The sequence below is a fragment of the Moschus berezovskii genome, chromosome X (genome assembly GCF_049115385.1).
Source record: "Moschus berezovskii isolate FMDL1 chromosome X, NW_MosBer_1.0, whole genome shotgun sequence".
NCBI classification, from domain to species: Eukaryota; Metazoa; Chordata; class Mammalia; order Artiodactyla; family Moschidae; genus Moschus; species Moschus berezovskii.
Window position 1 is genome coordinate 32409039 of NC_142488.1, and position 12804 is coordinate 32421842.

The window sequence follows — 12804 nt, forward strand, 5'->3', positions numbered from 1 at the left end:
ACCAAAGTATGCTAACATAATAGCCAGAATGTCCAAAAACAATCAAATATCACTATTCATACTATAACAACCTGATACATAACAACTTGGATAAGAAATGACAAATGATGCCAAATCAGGATGAGTTAGATGTTAGAATTACCTTACAAGTATTTAAATGCTGATTTCAGACCTTTAAGACCTTGAACAGAGAACCAAGCCACTCCATGGCAGTATCCCAACCTACAGAACTGTGAGCTATTAAAGCGGTGTTGTTTTAAGCCATTACATTTGTACTAACTTCTTATGAAGCAAAAGAAAACTAGCACAGTGTCTTATCTGGGATCCATCCTGTACCCAGAAAATGATTATCACAATAGGTTCAGCGAACATCCTTCTGCTCATACAGATACAATAAAAACAAAAGAAAGGAGAAAAGAAAGGAAAATAGTTGCTCCTAGTGATGGGAATACTTAGAATTTACTTTCTTAACAACTTTCCTATATATCATACAGCAGTGGTAGCTATAGTCATGTTGTACATTACAACCCTAGTACTTACTTATCTTATAACTGGAAGTTTGTACCTTTTGACCACTTAACTCCAATTCCCCATCCCCCACTCCCTATCTCTCCTTCCCCTACCTCTGGCAGACTGATGTCTTTTCCAAGGAGCTTGGTATTTCAACTTTCTCGTCTTTTTTTCTTTTTTAAGATTCCACATAAAGTGAGATAATACAACATTTGTCTTTCGCTGTCTCATTTTCAATTCTCACTGCCCAATTCTCTTTGTCTGAGAAACTGACTAAATTAAACCATGAAAAATAGATTCCATTTTCACACATTAGAATTCAAGAAACTGGAGTCTAGAAAGAGTAAGCATTTGGGTAAATAATGGATTAATGATTAGACTTCAACCCAGGTCTCTAAATTCTCAACCCAGTCCTCTTTCCTGTATATTGAATTGCCTCCGTATATTGCCTTTAAATACACAGAACTGAAATGAGGTTTGGAAACATCAATTGTGATATTTGGGAACAAATATTAAAAACAAGACTCCAAACAATAGTTTGAGAATTTTTTTTTCAGTGAGTAGCTCAGCTAGATACTACTAACAGAGACCTATTTCACTGAAATTTTGAAAGTTCCTCTGTGGTATCAATGTACTTTATCTCAAACTTTGAAGTCCTATAATACAATAGTTATTGTCTACAACTGATTTAGTCAGTTTGTGAGATAAAGAGAATTGGGCAGTGAGAAATGAAAATAAGACAGACAAAGTCAAATACTTTATTATGTCACTTAATTGTGGAATCTAAATAAATAAATAAATAATAACCAGAAAATCCAGCTCATTGAAAAAGATATCTGACTAGTGGTTACCAGAGGTAGGAGAAGGAAGGGTGGGGAGTGGGGGATGGGGAATCAAAGGAGGTGGTCAGAAGGGTAGCTCAGATGGTAAAGAATCCGCCTGCAATGCGGGAGACCTGGGTGTGATCCCTGGGTTAAGAAGATCCCCTGGAGAAGGGAACAACTACCCACTCCAGTATTCTTGCCTGGAGAATTCCATGGACAGAAGAGCCAGGCAGGCTTCAGTCCACAGGGTGACAAAGAGTCATACATGACTGAGTGACTTTCACTTTCACTAGTATCCAGAAACCACCCTTAAGCCACTGATTATTAACCTAACCAAACATGTTAAAACTTTTAAAATATAACATACAGACAATATGCACGCACACACACACACACACACACACAAGTACACACCTACTCATGCAAATGAAGACTTTGTAAAACTTCAGTTTAGTTCAGTTCTGTCGCTCAGTGGAGTCTGACTCTTTGCAACCCCATGGACTGCAGCACACCAGTCTTCCATGTCCATCACCAACTCCTGGAGCTTGCTCAGACTTATGTCCATTGAGTCCATGATGCCATCCAACCATCTCATCCTCTGTCATCCCTTCTCCTCCTGCCTTCAATCTTTCCCAGCATCAGGGTCTTTTCCAATGAGTCAGTTCTTCGAATCAGGTGGCCAAAATATTGGAACTTCAGCATCAGTCCTTCCAATGAATAGTTAGGCTGATTTCCTTAAGGAATGACTTCTTTGATCTCCTTGCCATCCAAGGGACTCTCAAGAGTCTTCTTCAAAATCATTGTTCAAAAGTGTCAATGCTTCAGTGCTCAGCTTTCTTTATGGTCTAACTCTCACATCCATACATGACTACTGGAAAAACCATAGCTTTGAACAGATGGACCTGTGTCAGCAAAGTAATGTCTCTGCTTCTTAATATTGTGTCTAGGTTGGTCACAGATTTTCTTCCAAATAGCAAGTGTCTTTTAATTTCATGGCTGTAGTCACCATCTGCAGTGATTTTGGAGCCCAAGAAAATAGTCTCTAAATGTTTCCATTGTTTCCCCATCTCTTTGCCATGAAGTGATGGGACCAGATGCCATGATCTTTATTTTTTTTTAATGTTGAGTTTTAAGCCAGCTTTTTCACTCTCCTCTTTCTCTTTCAACAAGAGGCTCCTCAGTTCTTCTTCACTTTCTGCCATAAGGGTGGTGGCATCTGCATATCTGAGGTTATTGATATTTCTCCCAGAAATCTTGATTCCAGCTTGTGCTTCATCCAGCCTGGCATTTCACATGATATTCTCTGAGTATAAGTTAAAGAAGCAGGGTGACAATATACAGACTTGACATACTCCTTTCCCAGTTTGGAACCAGTCCATTATTCCACGTTGAGTTTTAAATGTTGGTTGTTTTCCTACATACAGCTTTCTCAGGAGGCAGGTCAGGTGGTCTGGTCTTCTCATTACTTCAAGAATTTTCCACAGTTTGTTGTGCTCTACACAGACAAAAGCACTGGCATAGTCAATAAAGCAGAAATAGATGTTTTTTCTGGAACTCTCTTGATTTTTCAGTGACCTGATGGATATTGGCAATTTGATCTCTGGTTCCTCTGCCTTTTCTAAATCCAGCTTGAAAATCTGGATGTTCTCATTTCATGTCCTGTGGAAGCCTCACGTGGAGAATTTTGAGCATTACTTTGCAAGCATGTGATATGAGTGCAATTGTGCAGTAGTTTGGACGTTCTTTGGCATTGCCTTTCTTTGGGATTGGAATGAAAAATGATCTGTGGCCACTACTGGTTTTTTCAAATTTGCTGGTATATTGAGTGTGGCACTTGAACAGCATCATCTTTTAGGATTTGAAGAAGCTCAGATGGTATACCATCAGCTCCACTAGCTTTGTCTGTAGTGATGCTTCCTAAGGCCCACTTGACTTCGTATTCCAGGATGTCTCGCCCTAGGTCAGTGATCACACCATCATGCTTATCTGGGTCATGAAGATCTTTTTTGTATAGTTCTTCTGTGCATTCTCCCCACCTTTTCTTAATATCTTCTGCTTCTCTTAGGTCCATACCATTTCTGTCCTTCAGTGTGTCGATCTTTGCATGAAATGTTCCCTTGGTATCTCTAATTTTCTTGAAGAGATCTCTAATCTTTCCCATTCTATTGTATTTCTCTATTTCCTTGCATTGATCACTGAGGAAGGCTTTCTTATCTCTCCTTTCTCTTCTTTGGAACTCTGCAGTCAGATGGGTATTTCTTTCCTTTTCTCCTTTGCGTTTAGCTTCTCTTCTTAACTCAGCTATTTGTAAGGCCTCCTCAGATAACCATTTTGCCTTTTTACGTTTCTTTTTCTTGGGAATGGTCTTGATCACTGCCTCCTGTACAAAGTCACGAACCTTTGTCCATAGTTATTCAGGCACTCTATCAGATCTAATCCCTTGAATCTATTTGTACTTCCACTGTATAATTGTAAGGGGTTTGATTTAGGTCATACATGAATGGTTGGGCTTCCCTGATAGCTCAGTTGGTAAAGAATGTGCCTGCAATGCAGGAGACCCATGTTCGATTCCCGGGTTGGGAAGATCTGCTGGAAAAGGGATAGTCTTCTTCAGTATCCACCCCAGTATTCTTGGGCATCCCTTGTGGCTCAACTGGTAAAGAAACCACCTGCAATACGGAAGACCTGGGTTCAATCCCTGGGTTGGGAAAATACCCTGGAGAAGGGAAATGCTATCTGTCCAGTATTCTGGCCTGAAGAATTCCATGCGGGATACAGTCCATGGAGTTGCAAAGAATCAGACACAACTGAGCTACTTTCACTTTTATACTTGAATGGTACAGTGGTTTTCCCTACTTTCTTTAATTTAAATCTGAATTTTGCAATGAGTTCATGATCTCAGCACAGTCGGCTCTGGTCTTGTTTTTGCTGACTGTATAGAGCTTCTCCATCTTCGGTTACAAAGAATATAATCAATCTGCTTTCGGTATTGACCATCTGGTGATGTCCATGTGTAGAGTCATCACTTGTGTTGTTGGAAGAGGGTGTTTGCTATGAGCAGTGCGTTCTCTTGGCAAAACTCTGTTAGCCTTTCCTCTGCTTCATTTTTTACTCCAAGGCCAAATTTGCCTGTTACTCAAGGTATCTCTTTGGAGAAGGAAATGCAACCTACTCCAGTGTTCTTGCCTAGAGAATCCCAGGGACAGGGGAGCCTGGTGGGCTGCTATCTATGGGGTCGCACAGAATCAGACACGACTGAAGCGACTTAGAAGCAGCAGCAGCAGCAAGGTATCTCTTGACTTAGCCATCCTTAAAATCCCACTAGGGAGCTAACTGGTCACATAACATTATCTTACTCTTTATTAATGTATCAGTGAAAGACATTTTAGTTCCCACCAGGGCCATTCTGTTTCTTAATATAAACCAAACGTTCACCTCAGGATATTTTCTCCTCATATAAGAATTAAATGAGTATTACTGGGCCAAGCTATCAGAATACATTGTCTAATAAATGAAATGCATGCAAATATAAGGACATCTTGAAAGGATCTCATGGTACAAAGATGTAGGAAATTTATCTACAATATTAAAATTATATCAATATGTCATAACTACATTTTACTCATAATCAAATGAAAATGATTGCTCATATCTTTCAACTTTACACAATTTCAATGCCTAATAAATACTTAATAAACTAATGAATGACAGAAATATGTTTTCTTATTTTTTTCATAAAAACTACATCCAATTAAATTCAAATTATATGAACGTATTAATTTTATAGACTGGACAAAAGCAAATAAGTTTTACATGGCAACTTAATTATAAATAATTTATTTTCTCTACCAGGTTTTGGAGATATAATTGACATTGACGTTTAAGACTAAGTTAAAGGCACAAAGCATAAGATTTGAATTATGTTGAGCAGTAAGAAATTTTCCTTTACCCATCTAGATTCTTCCGGCTGGTCTAAGAAGTAAAATGTCATAAGATAAATTAACCAGAAAAAAAAAATCAAAGTTTAAAAACATGAACATATGGCTGAAACCCTCACCTTAAATACCATCTTTAACTAAAGACAAAAGAGGATGTTATGGATAGTATTTGAAACTTCAAAGGAAAGCGAAGTGATTCATATGAAGACGAGAATGGAAATGTTTGGTAAATGGGCCATGTAGACAATAGGACACAGAACTGTCTTAGGTCTCTAGGCTCTGCTGTGTTTTCCCCACCACAACTAGCCATATTCTTTGTAGATATCTCTGGTGATTGCTCTATTGGGGAACAGGACCTTTATCTAAAACTTTTAGGCTATTAGGAGCAAGGTCAAAGTTTTTTCCTGAGACTTTTGGTCCTAGATTTTTAAATTTTACCCAGCTTGAAATAATCTAAATGCCAAAAAAACATTTTGGGGTGGCAAGTTTTGTTCTCCTACACTTGCATATATCATGAAATGATAACCATAATAAATTTAGCAAACATCTATCACCTCATATAAAGACAAAATAAACGAGAAATAATATTTTTTTCCTTGCAATGAGAACTCTTAGGATTTACTCTTAACATCTTTCATATACAACATGATTAATGTATATTACATTCCTATACTTATTTATCCTGTAACTAGAAGTATGTACCTTTTGACCACCTTCATCCAAACCCCCCACCAACCTCTGGTAACAACAAATCTTATCTCTTTTTCTATGAGTTTGTTTGTTTGTCTTTTGAAGTATACTTGGCCTACAATACTGTTTGTCTCTGGTTCACAACAGAGTGATTAGATATTTCTATACATTATAAAATGATCACAAGCCTAGTGATCATCTGTCATCCTACAAAGATATTACATTACTATTGCCTATATTCTCCACACTGTACATTTCATCCCTTTGACTCCTTTATTTTACAACTGGAAGTTTGTACTACTTAATCTCCCATACCTATTTCACTCATTCCCTGACCACCTCCCCTCTATCAAATTACTTTTTGACATCTAACTACATTACCGACTCTATGGACATGAATTTGAGCAAGCTCCGGTAGGTGGTGAAGGACAGGGGAACCTGGCATGCTGCAGGCCATGGGGTCACAATGAGTTGGACATGACTGAGCAACTTAACAACTACTACTACAACATCAACAATCATATCACTCTCCTATGACAACTATTGTGAGCCTTCCAATCATAAGCATATAGTTTTACAAATGAAATACACTGTTTTAAAGATCTAAAAATCCTAAGGCACATCTAGCTTCAGGTATTTCTTAATTTTCTTTTCTCAAATATCTTCTTCTTTCTGCATCTTTCTTTTCCTCTATTTATGCAAATTTTCCTCATTCTTGGGATAAAACATAGCCACAGGCATCTTTAGGTTTGTATCTTACCAGCTTAGTAACCCCAGTGGAAAAGAATTTCTCATTTTCAATAGTTCTAGCTAACATTTCAGATTTAGCTCTTAAATGTAATTTTGTTCACATGTTCATGCTTTGACCAATTACCATAACCAATTTGAGACATGCTGACTGGACATGGATTCATCATATGTCCTTTCCTTTAGCCATGGTAGTGAATTCAGCTAAACCTAAACCAACTGGACTAATGCTGTAGAATGAGTTTTTCCACCCGGAAAATCAGGATGATATTAGCACAAGTTGTTACAGGGACACTAAGCAAGCAACAATAAAATTCACTACTTGTTCTCAAAATATTTCAAAACAGCTTAATCAGTATCCTATTTCTTACATTATAAAATCAAAACTCTATTTATAGCTAGTGTCAATTATCCTTTCTGAGATTAATACCATATTTCCACCCCTACCCCAAAATTGTGGCCACAATTGCCCAAATAAGCCAAGGTCTTTCAAGTCTATTTTTTCTGACAGAGCCTTTCTCTTCCAACACATAACTGCCATTTTCCATCTATAGAAACTAATAACTATATTTAAAGATTCAGATTTAAATCTAATACCTCTGTGAAATGCCCATTAAATATTTGTTGCACAATTCTCTATACTTACACAATAAGGAATATATAAATCTATTCTAAAATATACTGTATTGTGATAGTTTCTAGATGGTGTTTCCCACTCAATTGGGAGTACAAACTGCTCCAACAATTGACATATCTCTAGAGCTAGGACAATAACTGACCCAGTTTATGTTAGATGGATTAATTATTAAATAAGTCAAATTAAATAATCTCAAATTCAGTGGCCAAATCTTGTCTTAACATGAATAATTTGAATGAAAAACTCTCAAACAAGTGTTACATGGGGCTGGTAGTATTGACCAGTCCACAAATTCGCAGAGGTCTCCTTCAGGTAGCATTACAAATAAGCGTTAGTTTATTTTCACCAATAAATAAAGACATCCAGGTTGCACTAAGACACATGGAACAAAATCAGCAAAGTTGGTACTCATTACCGTAGGTAAAGTAAATATTACGGATCCATTTTTTAAAGTTCCTGTGATAGTCTGACCAGTTTCTTTGCAAGAGACACAAAGACAAAAACGAAACCGAATGCTTTCGTGGAGAAGAAATTCCCTGGATGAGCAGAAAAGCCTGCCCAAGTTTTGGGGTTTTCTGTTTGTTTGCAACAGGATTGAGGGGTCGTATAATCAAGATGAAACCATTAGGAGGTAAAAGGGAGAGGACACACTGAAGAGATTCAACTAGGACCCTGGTGAATCATCAAAAATTGTGAACTACTTTCTTAGTGAGAGTCTACGATCTGAGGAATTCACGAGGAGAAAAGGCAGCGGTCCCTCGGCACCTGAAAATGAGACATGCTACATTTAATGAGGCTGACTTTGGCATGGCATTTTGAAGCAGGTTATCATATAAAATGCAGCGAATGAAAACGCCTTCCGAAAGCCTGAGAATAGGCTGCGGGGGGACGGCGGGGAGGTGGTGGGGGCGGGTGGACGGCGAAGGATGGTGCTTGGTACATTATAAACCCTCCGGAATATGGGCTGCTTTTGAATGAAATGAACCCCAACCTGAATCCAGTCCCTACTCAGTCACATAAGGGAGACAATGGATGCCTAGGCTAAGCCTAAGCAAGTTATGAGGTAGAGGCGGATCTCAATTATTGCCTCACCAGAGGCTACAGAGCTGAGGTGCAATAGCGGAGCCGCGGGAAACCTAGGCAGACCGTTATATGACTGAGTGTGTTCTGGTCACTTCCGGCGGAAGCAGAAGCTGAAGACTGCTTGACAGTGGTTTTTGCGTTTCAGCACTATGCTATGAAATTCAGATAATTGTCGACTTGTTCATCGAGATGGAAAGCTCAGATTCCGACGATGAAGAAGACAGAGTTTTGGTCCGACACAGAGGTCAGAAAGACCGATTGGCTCGAGAAGATGATTACTACCGATTCGTAAGTGATCTGAGTGAACAAGATTACATACTTATGAGAGACAACAATTTGCTCGCCCCCACAGGTGAAAGTACAGAAGAAGAGTTGCTGGGGAGACTTCAATTAATGAAAGAAAAACCACCACAAAACTCAGATGAAAATACAGGTATATTTCTCTTTGGGGGAAATAGGATGTGATGAAAAGGGGACTCATAGTATTAAATAATCAATTCATAGTAGTAAATAGTAAATATACAGAAGTGGCATAAATTACTTGGTAAGGAACTTCCCATAAAAAAAAGAACTGATATTTACTTGATTTGCGGTGAGAAGGCCAGAGTAGGTTTTTTTTATTTTTTTTCCCGATTCACATTTGGATTGCTTTAATTGGGAAACAGTGTGAAGTAGACTATTGGGTTTTTTTTTCTTTTGGTTTTGTACCTCAATGGAAAGTTCTTCCTATGTCCCGAATTATTTTCTCTATAAAAGTGAAAGTCACTCAGTCGTGTCAGACTCTTTGCAACCCCATGGACTACACAATCCATGGAATTCTCCAGGTTAGAATACTGGAATGGAGGGGATCTTCCCAACGCAGGGATGGAACCCAGGTCTCCCGTTTTGCAGGTGGATTCTTTACCAACTGAGCCACAAGGGAAGCTAAAGAATACTGGAGTGGGTAGCCTATCCATTTTCCAGCACGTATCTTCCCAAACTGAACGGGGGTCTCCTGCATTGCAGGCAGATTCTTTACCAACTGAGTTATGAAGGAAGCCCTCTCTATCTGTATAGATGTGTTTTTTTTTTTTAAAGGCAAAAAGAAATATTTTATATTCTAATCAAGTAGTCCTCAACTGGGGACAGTTTTGTTCTCCCCCACCCCAAGGGACATTTGACAATAGCTGGAGATATTTTTGGTTGCCACAGAGGGACGCATGGGTGTTACTAGCATCTAGTGGGCAGAGGCCAGGGATGCTGCCAAATATGACACAATGCACAGGGTAGCTCCCCAAAATAAGAATGGCCAAGTGACAAAAGGTAAATAGTTCTAAGACTGAGAAACCCTGCTGGAACCTCAGATCTGGTGCCTTCTCTCCCAGTGTAAAATACAGGATTTTACTATCTAATGAAGAGGATACTATAATACTTGGGTTCTTGAATATGGTCTTATATGTGCCATATATAATATATATATATTGCCAATTTATATTGGGCAATAATCTTATATTTTAAAACAACTTATACATTATCAAAAGCATATAAGAGCCTAGGAGTAGTAATGTTGGAGACTAATGAGAATTAGACAATAATATCAATTGAATTAAAATACTAGCAGTGTACCTTAACTGGTGTTTACCTTTTTTAATTGCTTTGGTGCTTTGACAGTGGACTGAGAAAAAATGTTGTCTCCTGACATTCCTCCCACAATGGTATACAGGGCTGTGTATATGATGAAATATTGAAAAACAGACTTCCTTCAGATACCCTTTGTAAAAAACATTAAATTTATCTAGGATTAGTGTACTCTTTTTCAGATGGAATTGAAACTTCCCTGCCTTTACTAATAAATCTAGATAATAAAGCTTTTAAAATATTGACTCCGTAAATGTGAAATCAGTTGAAAACATCTGAGTGTTTAAGTTATTGTGTTTATTTCCTTTTTAAACAAAGTTTCAGAGTGCTCTTTTATCATAGTTCCAATTTTGGGAGTTCTTTTATAGCCCCTCAACCCTCCTTTTTTTAATTAACAGATAGAGGAGATGCTTCAGATGATGTATCCAGTGATGACTCTCTACTAGACTGTCTTACCACTTTCGGACAAACTGAAAATGTGACAAGTGAACAAAAAGAAAATCAGTCTTGGAGAGAAGAGAGAAAAATTAGTGCTAATAGTGACAAGCTCAGATTCGGCTTAGAAAAAAATCTTGACCTTTATAATGAGAACTCAAATCCAGAGAATGAATGTGGAGCATCTGCAAAACTTCCCAGAAGAGAATATACGGAAGACAGCCAAAAGCAAGTGGAAAATCCAGAATCTGAGTCACTATTTACAAGACCATCTGCATCAGAACAAGATACAATGGAAATATTAATGGAAGTCCCACCTACTAGAAGTCAGAGAAGAGCAAAAAGTATGAGCCCAGTCTATCGGAGAACCAGAGCAAGGACTGACAGTTGGTCACCTCCACATTCACAGTGGGAAATTTTTCTAAGAATTAATGAAGATGTACCACCTCAGACTTTTAAGCAACCTCTTGTAAGTGAGAATGAGAGGTTTTCTAGAACTAAGCAGGAAGAAACATTGAGACAGAACATGCCTGGACATAAGTTGCAAAATAGGGATCTTATTGAAACTTCTAAAACTAGGAATGCTGTTCATGGAGAATGTTACTCAGACACAATGTGCAGTAGTGAATCTTCGGAAGTGAGGGAAACAAATCCAATCACACCCTCCAATCTTGAAGTAGAAGCAGTTCATCGTCGAGCATGTTCTCAGAGAAACAGCAGAGTTAGTAGAACTCAGTTAACATCTGACTCACCAAACAACACTACTACTTCAGAAAGTGAGCAAGAAGAACTGAAGCCTATGTTTTCACATTCTGACAAGGCCAATGAGAGTGCATATGTCAATGCCATCAGAAATCACAATCATAGAATTTTAAATACTAGCTTAAGTAACACAACATCTGTTCCAACTCAGAGTACATTAGGGCAGACAATGACAGGATTTAGTAACTCAAGTAATCTTATGGACAGTGACAGTAATTTAGAGCATAGTGTCTCACCTCCGAGTGAAAACATGGAAAGGGCAGAGTCACCAAATGAAAGACATGGACCTGGTGGTAGTGAGAGTAGGCCTGGTTCTGCTTCAAATGCTACATATGATCCTGATTCAAATTTCACACTGATTTCAGGTTCAATCCCCAATTACATATCTAGCTCCAGTTTTAGTTCTATGTCCAGTTCTAGCTCAAGTGATGAACATTCAGAAATTACCTCACTGATGTTTGAAGACAGTGAAGAAAGAAGCTTATCAACAGGCTTATCAGAGACCAGGCAAGAAGGTAGACGAATGACCCCAATAATATTTGATGATAGTGACTCTTGGCCCTCCCTTGATCTGGATCAGTTTTTCCTCCTAAATGAAGATGATCCATACGAAATTACAGGACTTACCAAAGCACAGATTGACAACTTAGCTTTAAGATCTTTTGGAGAGAATGAAGCATTTAAAGCCTGTAGCATTTGTATTACAGAGTACACCGCAGGCAACACACTACGCATCCTACCTTGCTCCCATGAATATCATGATCACTGCATTGATCACTGGCTGTCTGAGCACATAACTTGTCCCATTTGTCGTGGCCCAGTAGTGTATCCCTCCGAGGCAAATAATTCTATGTGAGATATGAATTCTCAGATATATAAAGTGTTACAGTGATGGACAATAGTCAGCTGAGTCATGTCCACTTTTAGAGTTATTTATGTTTAAGTATAACAATCTGAATCTATATGTAACAATTTGAACTGAATTAATTGTTCCAGAAAAAATTATTGGGCTTTTCCGAATTTCTGTTTAATAATAAAAGGAAATATTAAAAAGTCAAACACTGTTGTTCTATTTGACAATAAAAATGAATTACACAGCATAGCAGTGTGCTGAATTTCAATGGAAACTTAGTATGTACACTGGGTTGGGATATTCCTGATGCTATGAGAGAAATGTTCTAATATGATATAATCAATCCAGATAGATCTTCTAGTTATATAAATCCCAGATATCTCTTGGCCCTGTTCAATCCTGGTTGTGCATGCAAATAAACAGGAACACAGCTAAATAATTTAGAAGCAATTTAAGACTGTATTAGAGTCATTCACATACGAAAGTCATGTTATATTCATAGAATGCCATAAAAAGCTTTGAAACCCTTCTCTTCCAGTTTATCACCTTTATCCAGTTAATCTCTTCCATTTATCCCTTCTCCAGCAGTTTATCCCACCCTCCCCAATACTACCTTAAAGTTTCTCCTATTCCCCACTACCAATGTATTAGTCAGAGTCCAACCAAAAGCTGATGGCACACTTTAAAAGAGTGACAGAATATCATTTA

The 12804-nt window shown here is 38.1% G+C and overlaps 1 protein-coding gene across 1 annotated transcript; it reads left to right on the forward strand.

Moving 5' to 3' along the window:
• Positions 1-8618: 8618 nt before the first annotated feature.
• Positions 8619-12099, forward strand: LOC129535044 (E3 ubiquitin-protein ligase RLIM-like). The gene is made up of 2 exons (XM_055393619.2): positions 8619-8862; positions 10445-12099. Exons 1-2 carry the CDS (start codon positions 8619-8621, stop codon positions 12097-12099), a joined length of 1899 nt encoding a protein of 632 aa, XP_055249594.2.
• The last annotated feature ends 705 nt before the right edge of the window (positions 12100-12804 follow it).